Source organism: Strongylocentrotus purpuratus, unplaced genomic scaffold, assembly GCF_000002235.5.
Source record: "Strongylocentrotus purpuratus isolate Spur 01 unplaced genomic scaffold, Spur_5.0 spur5_scaffold_3, whole genome shotgun sequence".
NCBI classification, from domain to species: domain Eukaryota; kingdom Metazoa; phylum Echinodermata; class Echinoidea; order Camarodonta; family Strongylocentrotidae; genus Strongylocentrotus; species Strongylocentrotus purpuratus.
This window is the reverse complement of record NW_022145609.1, coordinates 35,994,870-36,018,276: the sequence shown is the minus strand read 5'-3', so window position 1 is coordinate 36,018,276 and position 23,407 is coordinate 35,994,870. Positions and strand designations below refer to the sequence as shown.

Here is a 23,407-nt window from a genome sequence, read left to right as displayed (position 1 = left end):
ACAGTGCGAGGAAAGAAGGAGTGATTAGGACGAGACGATCATGTAGTTGTTACGACTGTTGCCGGTCGGATGTAGTGTCTGGTGGTGGATGTCAAAGTCAACCAGTGAGAAGTGCATCTTGTTCAGTAAGGTGAAAACGTTGATGCTCTCTTCTCTTCCGAAGGGAGGTCCATCCAAGTTGACTCAGCATGTCAGAGACGCTAGATGTATGATGATAGCGGTTGAGAACATATCTCACTGCTCGTTTCTGGACCATCTCCAACTGGATTAGACATCTGATGGTGTGTATATCCCAGACAGCACTCCCATACTTAGGAAGAGGGCGAATGAGAGCCTGGTATGCACTAGAGCTGAGTGGAGTTGACACGCATGCCAGGTTCCTTCTAAGAAAGGTTAGGGTGTTGTTTGCCTTCTTGCAGGTGGCAGATACATGCTGAGTCCAGTTGAGGTCAGCAGTGAGAGAAATGCCAAGGTATTTGGCAACTGACACAGACTCCCAGATTTCTCAATTGAGGGAATACTGATGGACATACTTGGTCCTCTTCCTCTGGGGACAGTTATGACCGTGCATTTCCTTGGATTTAGTGCCATCATCCACTTGCTTGATCCTGCTGTAGCAATTCTGCATCCTTAGGTGTCTGGATGGTATAGTACACAACTTTGTCATCAGTGAAGAGTCTGACTTTCGGCAAGTCATTGATGTTATGTGTGCACTCGCACAAAGAAACTGTTTACACGTATAAACCAATGGGGATCTCAGCAAAATGTATTTATGCGGCCCGTTACGCGGAGCACTGGGCATGTTTTAATAAACTATTGGCCGGTATGCGGGCATGGCTAAACTCATGACTCCAATTTTGACCAATCAGATGACTAGATTTATGCAACAAACTAAAGAGAGGTATCTAATAGCTATTATTACTATTATTATCATTACTATTATCACTAATATTATTATCATTATGATTATCATTATAATCTATCCGGATAGATCCTAGTGGCGTCCGAGACCTATCACATACCCAGAATGATGACGGGTTCTCATTTTCATGGAGGCGGCCTCACTGTGCAGATCTTCATGGTTCTTACCGATGCTTCAACTACCGGCTCATGCGAGACAACACTGAAGAGATTGTGAATCATGGAGAGTGTACAGCAGTCATGCAGAAGACATACATGATGGATACATTACAAGCCTGCACCATGTACAGGTTTCAAGTACAAGTGGTCACGAGAGATTACCTACAACGAGGCTGGGATACAGTCAATGCACAGGCACCTACTCGAGGTATGATTTTTCATCAAACCCTTATATCCAAAATGACAATATTTACCGATTTTTTTTTTACATAACGAAAGTAGATCATGAAAAATGGCTACTTCACATAACAAACAGTCCGAATAAGTGATCAATTTTAGAAACTTATTTACAGGTGGAACATATTATTTGGTGAGTGAAATTTGAATCAAGGTCTATTAGGAGAGGGTGTGATAAGGTTCCTTTCTTCTGGCCTCGGCATTCAGCTGCCTTTTTTTTTCTCCCCTCTCTATCACTCTTCATATTTTGCCCCGTCTCTCTTTGTCAGTAAGTTCGTCATTCTCTACATTCATATTCTAAATTGTTATGGATTTATTGGATCTCACAGCTCCAGGTATGCCAAGGAACGTCCGCATATTAAGCCAGGGTTCTGACACTGTTACCTGGGAAGCACCCACCGATCTTCCCTGTGAACCCGAAGGGTACGACGTCACCCACAAACTCCTCTACAAAGACATGTGTGAGATACCAAGTGATGCAACTAAAGAAAACAGAATTGTTGATGTTGATTCCCATTTGATGCGCAAAACCATCCAAGGATTAATCTCCTACTCACAATACCAAGTTTGTGTTTTGGGAACGAACGCAGCAGGCGACGGAGAACCGACATGCGTGAACTTTACTACAGGTCACGAAGGTAAAATTCATATAATGTAATCCTGTGACGTATGGAACATTAAATAACGAGAGAATATCTGCATTGTTACAATATTATGTTCCCTCTTGTTTTTACAAAAATTACATTATTTTGTAAATCACAACATTGAATATCTTTTGCTTTAAAGCAGGACTGCGCTACTTATAGCTACTTGCACCCTCTATATAGGTAACAATGCCTAAGCGGTACCCGTTGATCCCCATGGTCCTTTTTTCTTTTGTTAAAGGTACTATGTCTCATTTGCAGGCCAACAAATGAAAGGGTTAAATTCCAAAAGCATTTGAAATAATACTAATTTAGAACTACCCTTAAAAAAGGGGGGCTTGAAAATGTTTTTAAATGGGAAAATAACGACTATTAGTTGTCAAATCGACTTAAGAGCTATAGAGCCAGTAAGAAATAGTCTGATTTTCAGACCATTGTACCGAATGGCCGTACGTTTTATGCTGCGCACAGATTCAATCAGTTTAATTTTGGCCATTACAAGAAGTGGGTTATTGATGTAGACAAATGATCATGTACCCTTTACAGCTAATTTTATGTATGTTATTACCAAAGAAAAAAAAGCCAGTCAGTCACTCAATAGTGTCTGACAGTGAAATCTAGCAAATAAACGGGTTTACTTGCATAATTTGAACATTAGGACACTGCTAACGTTTAAATTTCACAGATAGGACCGTTTTATTTCATACTCTTTTTTCCATATCGTTGTATGAGATTTCATGAGATATTCTTCGATCCTCAATGAGATAATGGAATTCTCATCAATTTCTTTTATCTGCTTTATTATTTTGTTTTGTTTTGTTAGCTCCATCAAAACCACCAAAGAAAGTCAAGTGCTCAGATCAGTCATATGGTAGTCTTACATTCACCTGGAACAAGCCACGATGTGGAGACAGGAATGGACCAATCTCTCACTACGAGTACATTTTGAACGCTAGCGTGAGCAATGTTTCGATACTTGGAAGTGTAAATGCAAGCGAGAACGGAGGTGATATAACTTTCACTAATCTCATCCCAGTTACGATGTACTATTTTAGAGTACGAGCTAACAACGACAACCTCTCTGGAAACTACGGACCAGCGGTGGAGGCACACACGAGCCTACCTAGTAAGTAATCAAGCCATCGCAAACTACAAGTTCTGACATCAATCTGACTGTGATCTTCATAACATGGGCCCCGCTTTATAAAGAGATGCGATTGATCCAAGTCAATCGTAAGTCCTCCAATCGATCACAAATACGTTCCGATTATCATCAACTCTTTATAAGACGGGGCACTGAGATGAATTTTCAATAAAAGAGTAGAGTTATGGAAAGTTGTATAAGGCATTAAAGCTATTTTCTTAGATGATGCAACCCTCCTTGAGTGTTGAGAAACCACATCGGCTAAGTGTCGGAACTTAAAACCAGTTACCGGTTTTTCTTTGATATTTAGCGAGTTTAACCTTTATTCCAGCTGTAGGATCCTAAACGCTACAACATGTTAATATGTTTCAAAATCTTAATTAAGAATATTATTTGAAGTTCCATTGCAGTTGCGATTTCTTTGAAAAATCGCAGCGGGATCGTACAGTGAGCAGGGTCATTGTCAAAAGCCTGGCCTCTAACTTCTTTCATATCCAAATTGGCGCCAAGTGAGACGGGAAGGCAGTCATTTGAATGGTTAAATGAAATGTGAGGAAGGGAAGCCAGTGAACAGAAACTGTCTTCAATTGGAGGTTGATTTTGTCGTTACTCCTCTCTCAGTGTTTCTTGCTAATTCTTGTACGTAAATGTAGGAATGGTTAGGGCTAGTAGAAGAAGGAAGAGTAATAATAGTGGTACTATTTTAAACATTACTTTGTTGCCATGATCATCATGTTCTTAGCATAATTTCTCTGAACAATATTTAAAAGTAATTGAAATTACCCTAAAGATGATTTTGTTTAAAATGTTTATTAGTAATTAGCATTGTTTTAAATGTCTCTTCCCAGTCTACCGTCCTCCCAAAAAAGTAGTGGTGACATCATGGAATGAAACTGCAGCTGTAATTGAATGGCTTGCTCCAGATTCTTCTGTCTTTAACACCATCGGCTACACAATTGCGTGCTGGCAGTCTGGACTTCAAGAGAATACAAGCATTTTCGTTTCATATGACGAAGAAGTTTGTGCTTCAACCTGTTTGATGGAAGCAGCCATAACAGGTCTCAAACCTGCTACCAATCATTCCATACAGGTGATGATGTTTTCATTTTAATTTGTTTCATTTTAGTCTCATTTTTGTTTTTATTTCATTTGTTATGCTATTATATTTTTGTTGTTATTTTATTTCATTTCAAATAATTTTATCATTTTATTTTAACAAATACACCCTTTTGCCCTCATGTTCTCCACACTTCAACCCAACCATCAAAGCATCCACGCTCTAGTAATACGTGTCCTATTTCAATTTATTTGTAATTTTATCTTTCTAGTTTTCACATCTTAATCCTCCTTTAAAGATAAAATTGAGCTCTGGTCACATGCGATTGCCTTATAAAAGAAACTCTCTAGAGTCTAGAAGCATTTGAGACATGGTACTTACGTAGTACATAACAGTTATTGAATATTATGATGTTTTCCAACCTCCGATAAAGATATGGGAAGAACGGTTGACTCAGTTTGTTGAAACCCCAGACATACTTCCCGGGAGGGAGGCTATATATTGTATATTTGTCCAATATCAGGGCAATTGTAGAGCAACCTGTTTCCTATTTTATTTTCCAGACTGTCACCACAAGAAAATCAGGGAATCTTCCCCCCCCCCCCCTCCCCCTCCTCAAATGTCTTCTTTTAAAATAAAAATCTTTACCAAAAAACAGATCCTTCGATATACTTAACCTTCTGTGAAAGTCATTCAGGCCAATATGTTTGTGGCAGTAAAAGATATTGAGCTGAAAAATTGGACTTTAAACAATGTGGAGATGCGACGTATTTGTTAACTTAGTTAAAAATATTAAATCATATACCGTAGAGATAGATGAATAGAAAAGTAATTGATATAGGCCTATCTCTCGCAACACTTCAACCTCGTTAGTAACTGTATTATCATCTACCTGTTTTTAATTTTGTTTCCTGTGCAAACCTATTTGAGCAACAGGTTACTGCAGTATACAAATATGGTGAGGAGAAAAGCCACGTTCTGCAATTTCAAACGCCAGAGGAAGGTAGGTTACTTCACTAATTCGGCGTGTAATAATAATGATAATGATAATGATAATGATAATGATAATAGCCTAATAGTCCACTCCAAATTTTATTAAACCGAAACGGAAATTCTTTTTGCCCAATTGATCGTGAGCCCGGCAGCCACTGAGTAGCGCCAGATCGACGTTGCTCTATCCTTTATTGTTGGACGCCAAACAAGGTAGCAACAACTCCCATCTTTTAACGTCTTTTGCTATGACGCGGCCGGGGTTCGAACCCACGACCTCCGGTTGTGAGGCGGACGCTCTACTGACTGAGCCAACACTCCGGTACAATGAAATGGCAGTGACTGCAAAAGTCTCGTGTGTTACTATAATTAATGAGGTTTATGAGTATATTCATGTAATTTTGGATGAATTTTGTTTCAATAAAAAAAATTAGAGAAAAAGCAAGATGGTGCATATTGTTGATCTTATCCCTAGACAGCTCTTCAAGCATTAACGGAAATGGAGGGAATTGTTAAACACAATATTTATCATTTTGTTTGACCACACTAATTGACTCTCTGATTTAAAAATCTACTCCAAAAGTTTAGCGTAGAGAAGGGCTTTCAGTTATAATAAAATATTACATCGTTTTGTTCATTTCAGGGGCAACCCCTCCAAAAACAAAACAAAAATCAACCAAAACTGGAAAGAAAGAGAAACATTGTTTTAACGTAAGAATTTATTATCTAATTTAGGGCATTTTAAGGATTTTTTTAGGAATTTGTTTCTTTCTCCAAACCTTCACTACAGTGCGAGAATCGTCATCGAGAAAAGCAGTGATGTTACCAGTCCTCGTCTGCATGTTTCTCCTAATCTTTGTGCTCTTACTCGTCATCGCTTCTCTCCTATACTCTAGGTACTTTCTTACAACTTCAGTTTATACAAATTTCGTTCATCAAGACTTCTTTTTCACGACAACATTTTCCCTCTATAAAAAAAATCATCAAAATGTACAATTTTATTCATAAAGTAGAAGGAAACTGTAAATTGGATGATTTTTTTTTTCAAGGAAACCTATCAAATTAAAAATAGTAAACCTGTTTTGTATAATAAAAACAAAAAGATAAGGAGAGTATTTTCAACATTAATCAAGTTTTCTAGTAGGAAAAGATAAAGAATAGGTTTCTGTCATTCACATAATTTTTTTTGTAAACGCATATGAAACGTAAAATATAAGCAATAAAAAGTATCATGTGTAGAATTATTATATTGATATCTGAAATTATAATGTTCAATATTTAATGTTTAATAGTGTGTGTTAAACATTACATGTTAGCGATACCAGTGAAAGGTGGAAATCTATAATTAGGGTTTCTGCTATTGCGATATGACTTTCGAAATACTTGTACAATTTTAACCAAAGTTCATTTATTTATGTGTATAGGAAAACGAATAGACCACTCTTCAATCCTGAACGGTTATCCTTTTCGGTGCAAGGTATTCTAAATGCACTACGAAGAACTGGTACGGCTCTCAACAAATCAGTTCCCATGTCCAGTAGTCGCAATCGAGATCACACTGAACAGTAAGACCGTCGTATTACGAATGGATGTTTAATATCCCTTTCTTTTTTCCATAGATAAGTGTGTTTAGTGTGATGCTTTTTTTAATGCACTTGGACAGGAACTGATATTAATGAAAACGGATTCAGGTGGTCTTCCTGACGAAATCCAATAATGTTGCACATGGCATGGTCTTTGGCGAACCTAGCTACTGAAAAGACTTGGGGTAGATCGACAAAAGGCATTACATCATGCCAATAATATCTTCACTTGTAAATCTCTTGGACACTTTCGTAAGGAATATTTTAAGTTATGGGCAGGAATACGACTAATTTTTCAAATACCTACACTAATTCTTTGGAGTGGGGATTCATTTCATGATTTCATTATGATGATGTTGAACATTGCAATGCCAAGATAAAACTAATGGCCTTGCACTGGTTATCTTTCATTTCAGAGAGCTGAATGGAGGTGGATTGGAAATGGAGATTACTTGTAAGTGAGCAACTACCATTTAGACCAAAGTATTTCCTTAATAACTTATATTATAACTTTAAAGTAAATGTTACGTCGTAATTCATCTTTATATTTAGTTGGAGTTGTTCATAGATTGAAAATTCAAGGTTGTAGATGCCATCATCGTCATCATTTCTAAACAGTTTTATAATCCCTTTTTTCTTCTTTTTGATTATCCGAGCAATTAATCACATTGGAAAAGTTGTTATTGTTTAAATTATATCCCATGAATTTAATATTTGTTTCATACTGGTGGGGATTTCTTTCTTAGACTCACATTACACAGTTACATTTCACCCCATTGTCTTCTCGCTAAAATGAAGCAAACATTAATTCAAGTTCTTTTAACGATTATGTCATCATTGACCACCATTGGATACACTCTTTTTAATCCAAACGCAGCAGCACTGCCAATTACAGAAAAATTGTATATCAATATTTCAATCACACCAATTTTTTCCTCTGCGTAATAAAAGTATGGTTTTCAAGAATTATGCATTTTGCGTTTCGGACGCGTCTTTTCGCGGCACTGTTATTCGTTAGATTGAAACGGATAGTGCAGTGACCAGTATATGATTAGTACCTTCTGTTTATTTCCTTATTTGATAAAGGTAGGGTAAGCGAAACAAATAACCATGAGTACAACCATGAAATGGAAAGCAATATGTCATCTGAGATCTATGAGAATATGACAGCTCAGGACACAAAACATGGAGCGATTCCTGTTGGACAACTTCTAGGATACATGGCAAGAAGAAACGCCGAGGGTTCGAACAGTTTGGATGATGATTTCAAGGTTAGCTTTACTGAGATATTTGTTCACTTCACACGTCAGACACAAACCTATCACATACAATGAAATAAATGAAATAACTTCTAGGATACATGGCAAGAAGAAACGCCGAGGGTTCGAACAGTTTGGATGATGATTTCAAGGTTAGCTTTACTGAGATATTTGTTCACTTCACACGTCAGACACAAACCTATCACATACAATGAAATAAATGAAATAACTTCTAGGATACATGGCAAGAAGAAACGCCGAGGGTTCGAACAGTTTGGATGATGATTTCAAGGTTAGCTTTACTGAGATATTTGTTCACTTCACACGTTAGACACAAACCTATCACATACAATGAAATAAATGAAATAACTTCTAGGATACATGGCAAGAAGAAACGCCGATGGTTCGAACAGTTTGGATGATGATTTCAAGGTTAGCTTTATTAAGATATTTTTTCACTTCACACGTTAGACACAAATCTATCTCATACAATGAAATAAATGAAATGTATGTAAAGGGTATTCTACTGACACTGCTTCAGATTTACTTTTACTGCTATCTACTGATCCCAATATGCCGATGTGTTGAAAGCCATGTGTCACAATGACGCTTGGACGATTGGGTTTAGGAATCGGATATTGCTTTATGTACTCCTTCGCCGAAAAGGGCGCAACTAAAATAAATTACGGCAGTGGGAGTGAAGTAGGTAAAACACCCTGTCCTTAAGAGGTAAAATCACTTAAATGGACATATTAACCATGATGTGATCTCTGTAGCCTCACAGAGTATTGTAATTCATTTCCTTGATGGGACGGAAACTTGAAATAAGAGCTCGCGTTGATTACTTAGCTAAAATTATGACCGGTTGAATTTTGTTAGTATCTTCTTCACCCTCGTGAACGAATGTTTCGTGTCTGAATATCTTACAAGTAATTAGCCTGGTATACAGGTATATTGCTGGATACATTAATACATTATCGTCAATATATCCTCATTCGATTATTCTGTGAGACCTTTGTAAAAGATAGCCAGCATACCATTAATTGCTGATTTATTCAATTTAGCACCATTTGGAAAGCTGTCTTGCCAAAAACCGAACTGATAAAATAGGATGTGGAAAACAGAGAGGGCGGAGAATATCAAGTAAATTTTATCAGACAGAATAATTGGGGAATTGCACCTTGCTCCACACAAACCCAGAATACAACATGATGAGACAGTAAGGGTAGGAGAGAAGGGGGAGGGGGGGGGCAAAAAGAGGAGAAAGGTACCCTGGTACAAGAATTTAGTGAGAGTCAAGTATAATTTAAAAAGATGTTAAAACAGGCAAGGATACATTAATCGAAATTAGTCATTATCAATTATCGTCACGTTTCTTTTTCTGCATCATTCTATACACAGAGTTTGCCATCACAGAAGCTGCATCCACAATATATCGCTCTAAAAGCAGAGAACAAGGAAAAGAACAGATTTATCAATATCTTACCATGTGAGTTATGCAATTTTCAACGAATAATTCAAGATAAAATATGGATTGACGGCGGAATGGCGTTAGCATCGATAATATATTCTCTTGGCAAACACAAAGAATTCACTCGAAAGTAGTGATTAAATAACCCTTTGAATCAATACTGTACTAAAAGCACTAGCGCAAAATCCCCTCTATACTGTAGTAAGCCCCATCTCGTGTCAGCTATATCATTATAGTCCAATAACTCGCTGCTTCCCTAGCTAGCTGCGCTGTTGGTTCTCGCATCGGGTCCAATATGCGAATTGGGAATTACCATTGTCTCACGACCTTCTAGGGCAGAACATTCATCCGTTCAGTATAGCTTTAGAGATATGATTCCATCATTTTGAGCGTCAATTAATTTCCTCTGTATTCAAGGCAGAAAAAGTGATTGTTAAGATGACTGCTTCAAATGTATATTCCCATTCCAGTAGATAACGAGTCAGAGTAGACAAAAAGTAGGGCTACCATATTTTTATTTTATTTTTATTTTTTTCCAGACGATAATTCTCGTGTCAATCTCACTGTGGTACATGGCGATCCCCACTCGGACTACATCAACGCTTCTTTCATCGATGTGAGCGCTGGTTTTCAATACTTTGCTTACAGATATTAGTAACATTATTTTTGAAGAAGTGATGAGAAATGTCATGGATTTCTTGATTTTTGTACTCAAATTACATAGATAGTCAAATCACATAGATAGTCTGAAATTATATAGAAAAAGCCCTTTATTAAAAAAAAAAACACATATTATTTCAATTCAAGGTTCTTCTACGTCCTAGAAAGGTTTATAAAAAATAAGAATGAAGTTTTTTTCTTAAACAGCTGCCGTTTGTCAGCTGAAGCGAAAATCATCCGTCACATCTCGATTACATCGTGATTACTAATGTCTAAATTTAGATAAGTTGTACTTTGGAAAAACTGCCCTTTCGGTAGGCGTCATATTTGTTTCTTCCTTGTTTCCACAGGGATACAGGACTCCCAAGAAATACATTGCAGCACAGGGTATGTTCCTTCCTTTTATATTACAGAGAATAGGCGTTGGATTGTTTGTGGTAAGAAAAGGTTTTTTCAAGTGCATTAACAAGGAATTCGTGTTTGTTTGACTAAGGAGGTGAATGGATTTAAATAGATTGCTGACTTTGTGAGAAATGAATTTACATTTTAAAAATTATTTCCAATATCTTTCGTGTCCATTCCTCATTATCGTTACAAATTTATTGTAGAAGTGTCGTAGACGAGTGGTCTCTTCACTTGACTTGGAATGAAAAAGTCACAGGTTCGATTCCCCGGCACGGCACTTTTTTCTTGATCATGGCATTTTATATACATTGCTCCACTATACACCCAGGTGTTGAATTGATACCCGGTAGAACGCGAACGTCAATGTGATTGGATAAGCACGTGCACATCTGTCAAAAGGGTGACTTGCTGGCACGCTCCGGGTTGAGGGGGGGGGGGGGGGTTTACTCATATGTTAAGATATATGGGGTGTACCGCTCTAATGGAAATCCCCAAACATGGGTCCGTTTTTCAAAAATTCCAGGTGTTAACTTGAATAGCAAACGCCCGGAAAAATTTGCGAAAAAATGGGATTTACTTCGAGAAAAATCCCCAAATGACTATTAAAATTCTAGGGAGAGGACAGTATGTACGGTGAAGTGGAGGATCATTACAGAATTCAGTGACCGGTAATTATACTGTAAGCGCTTTGGTCGACTACGTTGTAACTGGCAAAACGCTTTATTTTAGTAACAGTTAATAATGGTGTTGTTATTTCTTGTTAGGTCCCAATAAAGCATCTGTAGACGACTTCTGGCGTATGATGTGGCAGTATGATTGCAGGAAGATTGTTATGCTAACAAATCTGAGGGAGTCAAATAAGGTCAGTTTAATCAACACAATCGCAAAGACTTTCGAGAAATAAATTCAAGGGCAATGTCAATACCTTATTGTATATCGCAAATAAATAGTATTGCGAAAAAGGTCGAAAAATGTGACTGCAAATTTTAGTAGATAATTATCATGGCTATTGACATCGACCAATGTTGATTTATCGAAAGGCTTTGCGATCGCATTCACCATAGATCTTGGATCCATCTAAACTACAATCTGAACACGGTCCGGTAAGATCTGCTTAGGAATTACGCAACGGTTGCAAAGTAACCTCCACTCTTTTTACCACATTGTTAAAAAGATTGCAATATTTGAACGCCAAAACAAATGGGCATATCTGTCAATTCAATGTTAACACATTATGTTATATGTTGACTTTTGGTCCCGCTCTAGTATATTCGTTGTAATATATTTTTTTAAAACTTTCATCATCATATTTTTCAATCTACATACATTAATCATCATGGATGTCGGTGTTCCAAGTTCTAACAACATATTCTAATCAAATAGATTCATTTTAATTTTAAACTAAAAGAAAATTTATGAATTTAAAGACAGTGTGTTTATTTAACATATTTTACAAGTATGTTCATTTACGATAGAGTTTTGCAGACTGATATGATGTCGTTTTCATCCGTCCATTTTAGAAAAAATGCGAGCAATACTGGCCTACTGAGAGTGTTGCATATGGAGGTATTTGGGTGTCGATGACGAATGAAAAGAAAAGCGACCATTATACTGTCAGGTATCTCAATCTGGTGGTAAGTTGTATAATACCTCGTGAAACATGTTTATTTGTAGATATATATAAACCATTCAGAATTTTGATATTTATTTCTGCAAACGCCAACGATGCCCCGAAAGTTCGAACCGATCTACCAAACATAGGTGCTATTTTATTAGCTTCTCTCGTGAAAAGCAAAACAAAACAAGAAAATAGACTAATAACAGTTGTTTTTTTATTGGAAGAAACAACAGGAGGGTTAATTGATTTTTAAATGTTAAAATCAGTACACCTAATTATTGTAAAATATAAAACTTTGGTAATTTCAAATTGGCGAATTATTTATGACGCCGTGAAATAATGTCAGAAAACTAACGTACTTGCCAGAAGAAGAAAAAAAAAGACTGGAATATAAGATTCATGCATCCTTCGTTGAAATTATTTGACCTCGAGTGCCTTATCATTGGATAGTAAACGTTTACAACAACACAAATCGAAATATTTTCATGTATATATGATGCAATATTTGAAAAAAAATAATACACGTGTTTGCGAGTGCATATTCACATATGCACTGCACGCAGGTTAAATCACAGTTGGATAAAGAACGAGACTTTTCGAGTTCATTGTCCGTATCATTGTGACTTAAAGTGCAGTGCATATTAATAATGCACAGGCTAAAAACACGTTTTATTTGTTGTATGAGATGGGACTACAATATGATTATTAAGTCGTGAAATTGACGGTTGTTGTCAACAAAATGCACTCCCCGTGGTTTATGGTAAAAATAAATGCACGCACACGTGATCCATTTCGAAGCTTCTCATTGGCTAGATTCTTGAACCCATTTTATAACATTGACTAACTTTGGCGTAAAGTGGCGCTGGGGTGGGGGCATGTCCTTATCTCAACAAGTCAAAAATAAAACAAGGAAGAGGTAGAGAGAAAGACAAAAAAAGAGAGAGATAGTACTTGAAATTATCATTCAAATTATATTCATTTATTTAAAAATTACTGTGACAGAATGCTAAAGTTTTGACATTTTCTCAATTACTTTATAGTGCAATAACACTGGCCGTGACGTTGTACAGTATCACTACACCACGTGGCCTGACATGGGTGTTCCAGAGTATCCTTCGCATCTTATGAACTTCATCAAGATTACTAGAGAACCGCTCAAGTCACCCAAAGGACCAACCGTAGTGCACTGCAGGTACCAGACGTTAATAGAATTTATTATATGATGATGCCGTGGATCCTAAGGAAATGATTGGTTGAAAGCGTACACGTGACCAGGCTTTTATTTTGCCTAACGCGTAATTTGGATAATGACCGGTCATTAGCAAAATTATGTCATATAACAAATAAAACATAATCTTATAAAACAAATAATACACAGCATTTTGCTAGGCCATTAATAAAATTACCAACACTCGGTACCTTCAAAACAGTCCAAACACCCTCAGCTACCGCCTCGGGTGTGTTGGACTGTTCCAAAGGTACCTTGGGTGGGTATTTCTTACTAATGCATTCACTGCTGTTTATTATTCGTATACTAATACATCCAAACGTACTAATTCCCGCTTAAAATACATAATGCGATGCTTTAACAACTGATTCCCAACAGTTATTGGAAGCAAGACGAGGATGTGTAGTTAAAGTGTGTTGGATGGTAGTTTTCATGTGCAGAAGGTCATAATTCGCTAAAAAAAAACAAGATTTGATGGAAATACCATTGATGGGTGAACAAGTCTGCACGCAGCAAACTTGTAGTCCACTCAACAAATACCCACTCTTCTCTCGAAGAATCTTCGGGTGGAGTAAATGTCAGATAAGGACTTTACCATACGGGGAAAAGACAAAGCATTACATAATGCTTGTTGGTCATTAAACTGAAGGCTAATCCCGGTGATTACTCTCTCTTAAATAAGATAATATCAATCAGTGATTTGAGGTTTCGTTTTCTCTAATTTAACTTTCATGCCAAATTCATATTCCATTTCCAGACTTTGATCATTTTCCCGAAAAAAATGAAGGATAATACGTTTTAGTGACGTTATGACCAGGTCAATAATATATATTATCTTGGAGAGAACTATATAGAACATATTATTGACAAGAAGACAATTTGTTCGATGGTTATTCAACATAGACACTCGTTACAGTAGTATACTAGGTATATATTACATCCATAGATAGTAATTGATGAGTGACAGGTTTACAATTTGAGTACATTAAATTGTGATTAGAATCTCAAAATGATTCAACGCATCAACGTGAGTTTATACAATCACTTCCGGACCGCAAACGAATCCAGTCAAGATGATTAACCAGTATTTTTTATTCTAAACATTGTCTATCATTCAGTGCTGGCGTAGGAAGGACGGGAACCTTTCTTACACTGGACGCCATGTTGGATCAGATCGAGACTGAACAAGCAGTGCATATCCACGCCTTCATCGTTCAAATGAGACAAAAACGTCCTAATATGGTCCAAACAAAGGTAAAGAAAACAGCACGTACTTAAGAAGCAAAGTTATATAAAACAACAACAAAGACTACATGTTTTACATTATGTAACATTCAACATAACACACATATGTTCACAATGCGTGACGTAATGATACCAACGGTTTGTAAATATGGGCCCATGAAAGTTGATATACCCAAAGCATTTAACCACCTGTATTGTCATGATTATCATGAAAAAGCATCCTTTCTACCACTTAATTTTAAGAAACAATACAGGTTCATCTATGAGGCACTTCTCCAGGAATTGACATGTGGAGACACGAGTATCCCCCGGAATGCATTCGGAGAAACATGTCAGTCACTTCTATCCAAGTCCAACGGGGTGACTGGTATACAGCGGCAGTTTGAGGTAACACCGGAATTCATATTCATATATACCCGATATCAAGTTCACGTGTGGCATAAGATAACGCTTTACATAATGAAGAGAAGATTCATGATTTAAATCCTATAGTTGATAAAGACGTAATGTACGTCGAAAATTTGTGACCTTAATTAATGTTTGATTTGAAGCATGAATCTTCTCTTTATCATTTTTGCGTTATATATGTATATATTTATGTAGTTAGTTGTATGTGTGTGTACACTAGCTACTACAGTTGAGCACTGTCATAACCTGCAGCTTCACGCACATATTGACTACATATACATACATGTAAATATGTACCTTGAATTCTATTTACCAGGGTGTGTCTCGTACTATATATTACATTCATCCATAGATTCCATCTATATATTAAATCAATATAAAGTATCTTCATGGCTATGGCTAATGGTATTAATTCGAGATATTAGCACAATTCGGCAATGGCAATTTCAAGGGATTCTTAATTGTTTGTATAAAATATGCGGGAAAAGACGAATGACGTTTCGGACACCGTGTTTAGAATCGCCCCAAACATTCCTTGTTAACCATTAAATACACCCGGGTTGAGATGAACAAACGAGGGTAAAACCGTGTACATAGTAAAACAGTCGTCTTAAAAAAAATTAGCATCGAGAAGGATCAACCTCTCATCAAAAGCCAGGTCAAGTGCAAAATATATACTTCAGTGTTTCCACAACAAAAATGGAAAAACAGCTTTCTGTTCGGATTTGTATAAGTGATCATTCACGACAGTTTAAGGGATACAGTTTTTATATCTCTCGATATAAGTTATTAAAAATATAGCTCGATTATCACTTGAGAAGGAGCTTCTATTCTTGGCCTCTGTCTTGAAGTTGTAATCCTTTTCTCCCTTTCTTCTTTAGTTATTGGAAGCGTTAACAATCCTTCCACAAGACGAGGAGACTGCAGCTGCCAGGAGTGAGGACAATGCTAGCAAGAATCGCTTTCCTGACAAGGCACCAGGTAAGTGAACCAGTACTATATATATCACAAGATGGATCCTGGCTGTTGGACCTACTAACATCGGACCATAGTATTGTGGTCAGGTCTTTTTATATTTTAGTTTAATATTGATAGTGTGTAATTTCAATTGTGATCTACACATTCCAATTCTACTGCTGTACCTACCACCACCCCCACCCCCCCCCCCCCCCGCTAAAGGGGCATACACTGCTCATCCCTTTCCGCAAGCAAGCTCCTCTAATGGTTAAAAATATGTGTACAATGTTATCGAATTTGGCAATTATATCCATCATTCTACTCACGTAAAGTGTTGCTTAAGTTAAAAACATTTCAATTGAAGTGGGAATTCAGAAATGCCATTTTTCGTGGTAAAGGCAATGTTATTGATTGAACATTTATTTGATTGTAATCATTTTGTGTATGGTTGTGGGTCGAGTTCTTTGCTTTATCTTTATTTAATAATGCGACTCACCATCGTTCTGGATATATCATGTAAATAGTACATATTGTTCCTTAATGTTTGTCTTCGTTTAGTGAGCAGAACACGTCCTTTCCTGATGACTGAAGTGGAAGGAGGGAACGATTACATCAATGCATCATTCTTGCCAGTGAGTAAAAAAGAGATCATATTCATTTGTAAAATCATAACACCTTCGTCTTTTTAAGTCTTTCCAATAGACCGTTTGAAATTTAATAATAATGATAATAGTGGGTGCTTGTATAGCGCTCATGTCTGTAAGAATTGACACCCCTTGCACTTCACAATTATTACTGCGGCTTCGAAACCTCTTTCATACATGTATATACCTGTAATACAAAGATAGTGGTTATACTCCCCAAGATTTGTCAGATGATTTCCCACATATAAAAGAAAGTATGTTATCAACTGCAATTCAGTAACAGTTATTGTAATAGTTCGTCATGATACCCCTTTACATGTCGATCGAAATCGCGATTTTTCATTCACATCGGGATGTCTGGACTGAGGTGCAAATGGACCTATAATCGCTTCCTGAGGTAGTTCCGTCTATGAAATGGAATACAGCTGTGAACTAGCTGATGACATACGATGTACAAGTTCCTGTTTTATAGCGAAGCGTAGTTAAAGGGAAATATTAAATGTCTTTTCATACTGCACTCACCACCATGTGAATTATGTAATGGATACAAAAAAGCGCCTTTCAAGTTATGATCATTATGCATATTTGACGATATAAAATATGAATGGTTATCATAATCTTCCTGATTCATTTAAAGGGATACGTTACAAGGAATCAGTTCGTCGGGACACAAACACCCTTACCCAATACAGTGGTGGATTTCTGGCGTCTTGTTGTAGACTACAAAGTGGAAACGATCGTAATGCTCCATGGTAACACAAAAGACAAGGTGGGTTCCTAATTAATTCTCTGAATTTCGAATATTCAAGTTAACCCTTTAAGTTAAAGGTCAGTGATTATTTTAAAGTATATATTGATCACACATTGTTCTTCAAATTGGGAACAATTATGTTCTTTTTTTAAAGCCCCACTGTCCTACTTGTAGCTACTTGCTCCCTCTATATAGAAAACTTCCCCAATCGGTGCCTGTTGGTCCCCATGATCCTCTTTTTCTTATGTTAGTTGAGAGCTGAGTTAATGAGATAGCCACCTGTCAGTGACCTCGCTGTGTGGTCTAATCCCCTCTGGCCCACTAGTAGTGACGGTTTTTAATGCTACATTGTTCTAATAAAATGCAATATGTATGAAAACAATATACAAAGGTATGAATTTTGTCGAAAAAATAATGCTTTTGAATCTCTCCAAGTTTTGCAAATTTGAATATTTAAAAGCCTGATTTTTCCTTTTAAGGATTACCGTCTTAAAACGCATCTGGTCATGCAACAAGGATGGACACAATATGTTAACCCTTTTTGGAATACTCCGAATCAGAAGTTACTGACCCAATTGAGTGCTTTTCCCGAAATGCTCAATGGAATATTTTAAAGAAAGTCCTGTCAACTCTGCAATGAGGACATCTTTATCACATTTTAAATAAGTGAATGTGGCACTTTCCCTTGTGGAATTGCAAAACGTGGTCTATATTATTTAGGGACGAAAAACAATGTTATATGTATGTAGTGATATTAAAATTGCTATGGAATTTTGTTCATTGGTACATCACTCTGACACGATCGCAAAGACTTTCAAGAAATCAAATTAAATGCAAATGTAATACCCTGTTGCATTGCCTATAGAAATATTGTAATCGGCGAATATATTTCAATTAATGATGCACATTTGTGATCTTAATAGCAGTTTTTTTTTCTTTCATTTTTTCATAAATTTATGTTCTCTTTCCTCTTTACAAGTCCCTTCTTTTTTTACCGAAAATTCTGTATCAGAAATACTCGCAGTATTGGCCAACAGAGGGCAGCCAACGATACGGTCCGTTTAAGATAGACGTCAAGAAGGAAGAATATAAGAGACCAATTATGCACAGAACATTGGAAGTGACGAAGACAGACTCAAAGAAGGTATATAATGTTTGCTACATAATGCATATTATATTTTCTCTTTATATTCTTCTTCTTCTTATCTTAATGGGGAGAGGTATAACAGAGAAACAGGCAGGAGTAGTAGTACTATCTGCAAAGATTTGTGTCTGTGTCGGGGGGGGGGTATTAAAAAGGGGCACTTCTACTACCCCAGTCCTACCACCGAACCTACTCAAAACTTGCTCTAAAAAAAAACGACCATTGGCAATGGGGGATAGTTTGGAAGGTAGTGTAATTGTTCGCTATGTATGGATGTGTAGTCGTCTTGCTGACGTGACTGAGTTATCAGGAGAGTCGGGCGCCTACAGAAAAGGGGGTGAACATTATCTACCCCTCCTATTTTAATACATGTAAGTTAATCATTATGGAATATCACTGTATTCATGTAATCAAACAGTGCAAGGTACTTGTATATTATGTAGTAAGCTTAATTTCGAGTTCATAAAATTAGTAACCAGGGGGGTGTTTCACAAAGATCCTAAGTCAAACTTAACTCTAAGTTGGACTTAAATATTATGGAGAGCCATTTGTAGCCTTAAAATAAAATATGTTTAAAGCAAAAATTCAAGTATTTTAGACTTTATATAAATTCCACATCACGAACAGGAATTCTCCTTGATAATAGAAAATTATGAATGATTTGAATCAACATTTTATGCCTCTTAAAAAAGCTTTTACAAAATAATTTCAAAGATGCTAACGGCTTTCCATAATTTTTAAGTCCAACTTAGAGATCAGTTCAACTTAGGATCTTTGTGAAACACCCTCCTCACTGATAAGTTTGAGCGAGGGTATTAAAATTGTAACCATAATCAGTAGTCAAATGACCTCATGGAAATGATTATTAAAAGGGTTGATAAATAAATAATTTGTGAACTATTTTTTTACATTTAAAGGCCTTTCCTAAGACAGTGAAACATCTGCAGCTTGCCTCATGCCCACCTCCGTTAGATGTGCCTCCTACACTCACTGATGTGATAGACCTTTACAGGGCTCTATTGACCGCTCTAGGTAGCACGGAGTGGAAGGAGGGGGATTCCCCACTTCTGGTCCATTGCAGGTACGCACATTATTACTTTTTGTACAGTGGCATTTGGGCTACATTGAACTACTCAGGACCAGGAAAATTTACCCTATCATATAGTGAAGCCTTTATCATAGACAAATAGAGTAAAGTATTAGGTTATAGTGCTCGAGTATAATGCTCAAGACGTAGACGATGGCAATGTCACGTCGATGGAAATGCTCCCGAAAAATAGTTCATTCATTGTTATCGTTGTTTTTAGTGACCCACTTTCAATCTTGAAAACCTTTTCGTATTACTTAAATCCAGCACAAGTTCCCGAAGAGCAAAGCAAGTGTGTCTGAGATTTTTTTTTCTCTTTCTCTCTCTCTCTCTGGTGCTCCGATGTAAAGCATGTTTTAAGCAAAGAAAACACTCTGATTTTTTTTCTGTTTTGAGTTATTTCCTTCACTTTTTGGTTTGTACCATTTAACTTCCCTCGGTCCTTTTCGTTTAATCCTTCTTTCATTAATATCTTTCAGGAGGCCATCATACCGTAGAATGTAGAATTTGAAAATATTCTTCATGAAATATGACAAACATATAAATGCAGAAGATTTAACAAATGTTATCCTCATGAGTGGCGCTGATTTTTTTTCTCTAATTAAAGGCGGGAAAAGTATTTATTACCTCGATTCTGATCTTTATAGTTTTCCAAGTCTGAGTCACTGTTTTATTCATGCCATCGTGTAATTTATGATTGGGAAAAAGCTCTGGTCACGTAATATGCGGGTCCCATTTCGTCAAAGATAGAACGTTTGGGATAAGTTTGCAGTTGGGTTTAAGCTAGGAATCATGTTAGCTATAGTTTGGGGCCTAAGCTCTCATTGGAATTCTTTTCGTGTAATATTGCAGAAAAAGCTTCACTCGAACTTGGGGCGTAAATTTTGGATTTTATTCGAACTTGACGATCTTTCCTTTGCTCCAAATTTATACCAACTGCATTTCTCCAACTACTATGTCGAATCTTAATTGAATATAGGGACGGTGAGGGAATGACTGGAGCGTTCTGTGCTTTCCTGGCAGTCATGGACCAACTTAACGCCAAACAGACCATTGATGTCTTCCACGCATGCAAGAAACTGAGGACAACACGTCCTGGTGCAGTGGCCTCATTGGTACGAAACAATACCTTCGAGTTTATTCCCAATGACTTTTGTAAGGATGTATTATGTTATTAAGTCAAGGACACCAACAGTTGATGTACTCCTGTTAGAGACTTTTCATAGGCTAGTGTCATGCGTGTCAATTGGCCTTTTACTAAAACAATAAGAACAATAAACCTTTATAGGGTTGCCTTATTTTAAGAAATAGACAATTTTAGGAGGCTTATGATCCATTCAGTCCAACTTGGACGGCATAACCATACTTACTTGTAGCTTAAAATGCAACGATGAAGATAGGAAAGTCATGAAGCTAGGTATTTTGTTCGACCAAAACGTTTGATTAATGTCCACCATAACCTACCATTTGTCTTTTTCACAATATAGGCGCAGTATCAATTCATCTACGAAGCTGTCAAATCTCACTTGATTTCATCTACGATCTACGAGAACGTGACGAAAAAGATATAAAAATACTATGCCCTCTTTGGATACGAAGTAATGATAAAGTAGAAGTTATCTGACCTGTTCGATGCATCGTGTATCATTCTAGAATCATTGGACTGAAAATTAGAAAGTCGCATGGAACTTTAAACAGTTTAGGTGCTGCTCTTCTTGGATACTACATCGAAAGCATCAAGGCTTACTAATACGTGTTGCATTATTCATGTATATTAATCACATAGGGCATGTTGACTAAAGCTTTGTAGTTAGTAATAACACAAGATTAAAAATATATATATCCAAACAATATCGGGTATAACTTTCATAATATGACAGTGGAAGAAACACTCGTAAAATCAAGACGTTGGTGTAAATTGTAATTACTATAATTGTAATTATTATTTTAAGAATATATAAAAAATGCAAGAGATCGAAATTGAAGTAGAATATACCTCTATTTTCGTGCAAATAATCAATTTCCTCTAATTGCATTGAACTGTACTGAATATATAACATGGCCAAATGAGATAGAGTTTTATGGCTAGATGTTGATTTGTTGTTGTTGTTGTTGTTGTAATGTATAAGGAAATATGGAATTAAGCCATTGGATGGCAAATGCTATCCAATCTAGAGAGAAAGAGAGAGAGAGTCACAGGAGATAAAGGAATGATGATTGTTTATGTCAAAAATTAATTAACCACGGATAGAATTGGATGGCGGATAAAATATTTCTGTACCTTTGCTATTAAAATTACGGATTAATACTTATACAGGTATGTGCAAAGTTTTATGTGATGCAAAAAAAATGATATGGTAGTGTTGATTATAATCTGTCTATTATATTATACAAGAATGATTATTTAACATATCTACATACGCAAACTTTCTGATATCAAACTAAAAAAAGATTATTAGAATATGTTGATATCAAATTCGACCATTTTTAAGTGACCTTAGATATTAGTGTAACAAATTGTAACAAGTTTTGATCAGTTGATTAAAGAAATATTCAATATTCATGTAACACGTTTTTAAAACAGAACCTTTATATTTATCGGCTTATAACAAAATTCTTTCTGTGAGGAATTTGAAATAAAAAGTAATTATAGGTATTATCTATTTATATGAATCAATTTATATATGTTTTGTATGGATAGTTTTTTTTCTTTCTGTAAATACACAAATGATTCTCTGTAGAACATAAAGCTGAATTTTGAATCAGTTTATACGCTGGCTTCGTATGTACAATTTAAAAACAACAACATTATACTATACTATGATAAGTAGGGAAAAAACAGTTTAATAGGTGCATGTGTTTTGGCATTCTTTTCTTCGGTAGGACACTATTAAAACATGAACGGGAAATAGTAATTATTCAATAATGCTTGTTAAATAAGTGAACAGACACTATGAACTTCGTGTCTTGTATGGCTAAGGTCACGGAATGATAGAACAAATGAAATAAGAGTACATTACAAAGGCTAGAAATGTTAATGAATTAGTTGATAGATATTCACTCATGAAGAACTGTATTTATTATAGCAAATAGACAAGTAGATTGTGAGCAAACAAATGGTTTATTGATTTTATAGATCCCATACCCACATACAAAAAATGAATTCAGTATATCCATGAGTGTGTATGACAGGACTGTAACAATTGCAAAGACATTGAAACTAAAGAATATTTATTTAAGACTGATTACTTATCTAAATTGTTTCATACAATTGTTCATAGTTTATTACAAATATTTTAATAAACAATGCTTCAAACATTCTCTAATTTACCCACTGAGCTTTATTAATCTTCTTCGTACAGAGAACAAACAGGTATTATATATGTATATGTATACATTAATATATGTTTTTTATGGATAACTTGTATTTTTATGTATATACACAAATGACTCCATGTAAAACTTACAGCTGTATTGTTAATCAGTCTGCTACGTTGGCTTTGTATGTACACATTATAAACATACCATTATGCTCCGACAGGTTGTGAAATACTAATAGTAGGTGCATGTGTTTTGGTATTTCTTCGGTAGGACACTATCTACCAAAAAATGAACGGGAAATAGTAGTTATTCGATAATGCTTTTAATCATAATGATCTACATGAATGTTGTATGGCTAAGGTCACGGTATGATAGAACAAATCAAAATATGATACATTTTCAAAGGCTACAAGACTGTTGTTGGTGAATTAGTTGAAGGATATTTACTCATGAAGAACTGCATTTATTTATAGC

General features: G+C 36.1%; 1 protein-coding gene across 1 annotated transcript; it reads left to right on the top strand.

Annotated features, from left to right (window-relative positions):
• The first annotated feature begins 1,000 nt into the window (after window positions 1–1,000).
• Window positions 1,001–23,215, top strand: LOC577935 (receptor-type tyrosine-protein phosphatase epsilon). Its single transcript, XM_030996856.1, has 24 exons — window positions 1,001–1,288; window positions 1,647–1,955; window positions 2,785–3,087; window positions 3,954–4,195; window positions 5,099–5,165; window positions 5,943–6,048; window positions 6,577–6,717; window positions 7,152–7,189; window positions 7,822–8,006; window positions 9,396–9,483; window positions 10,005–10,081; window positions 10,476–10,512; window positions 11,295–11,392; window positions 12,051–12,164; window positions 13,189–13,340; window positions 14,495–14,630; window positions 14,865–15,008; window positions 15,911–16,010; window positions 16,545–16,618; window positions 17,268–17,399; window positions 18,394–18,525; window positions 19,443–19,606; window positions 20,592–20,727; window positions 21,100–23,215. Exons 1-24 carry the CDS (start codon window positions 1,111–1,113, stop codon window positions 21,181–21,183), a joined length of 3,237 nt encoding a protein of 1,078 aa, XP_030852716.1. The 5' UTR covers window positions 1,001–1,110; the 3' UTR covers window positions 21,184–23,215.
• Window positions 23,216–23,407: the final 192 nt, after the last annotated feature.

Coding starts and splice junctions, on each gene's coding strand:
- LOC577935 (XM_030996856.1), top strand. CDS start 1,111: ATGCGAGACAACACTGAAGAGATTGTGAATCATGGAGAGTGTACAGCA. Junction 3,088..3,953: donor GGCACACACGAGCCTACCTA/GTAAGTAATCAA, acceptor GTCTCTTCCCAG/TCTACCGTCCTCCCAAAAAA. Junction 6,049..6,576: donor GCTTCTCTCCTATACTCTAG/GTACTTTCTTAC, acceptor TTATGTGTATAG/GAAAACGAATAGACCACTCT.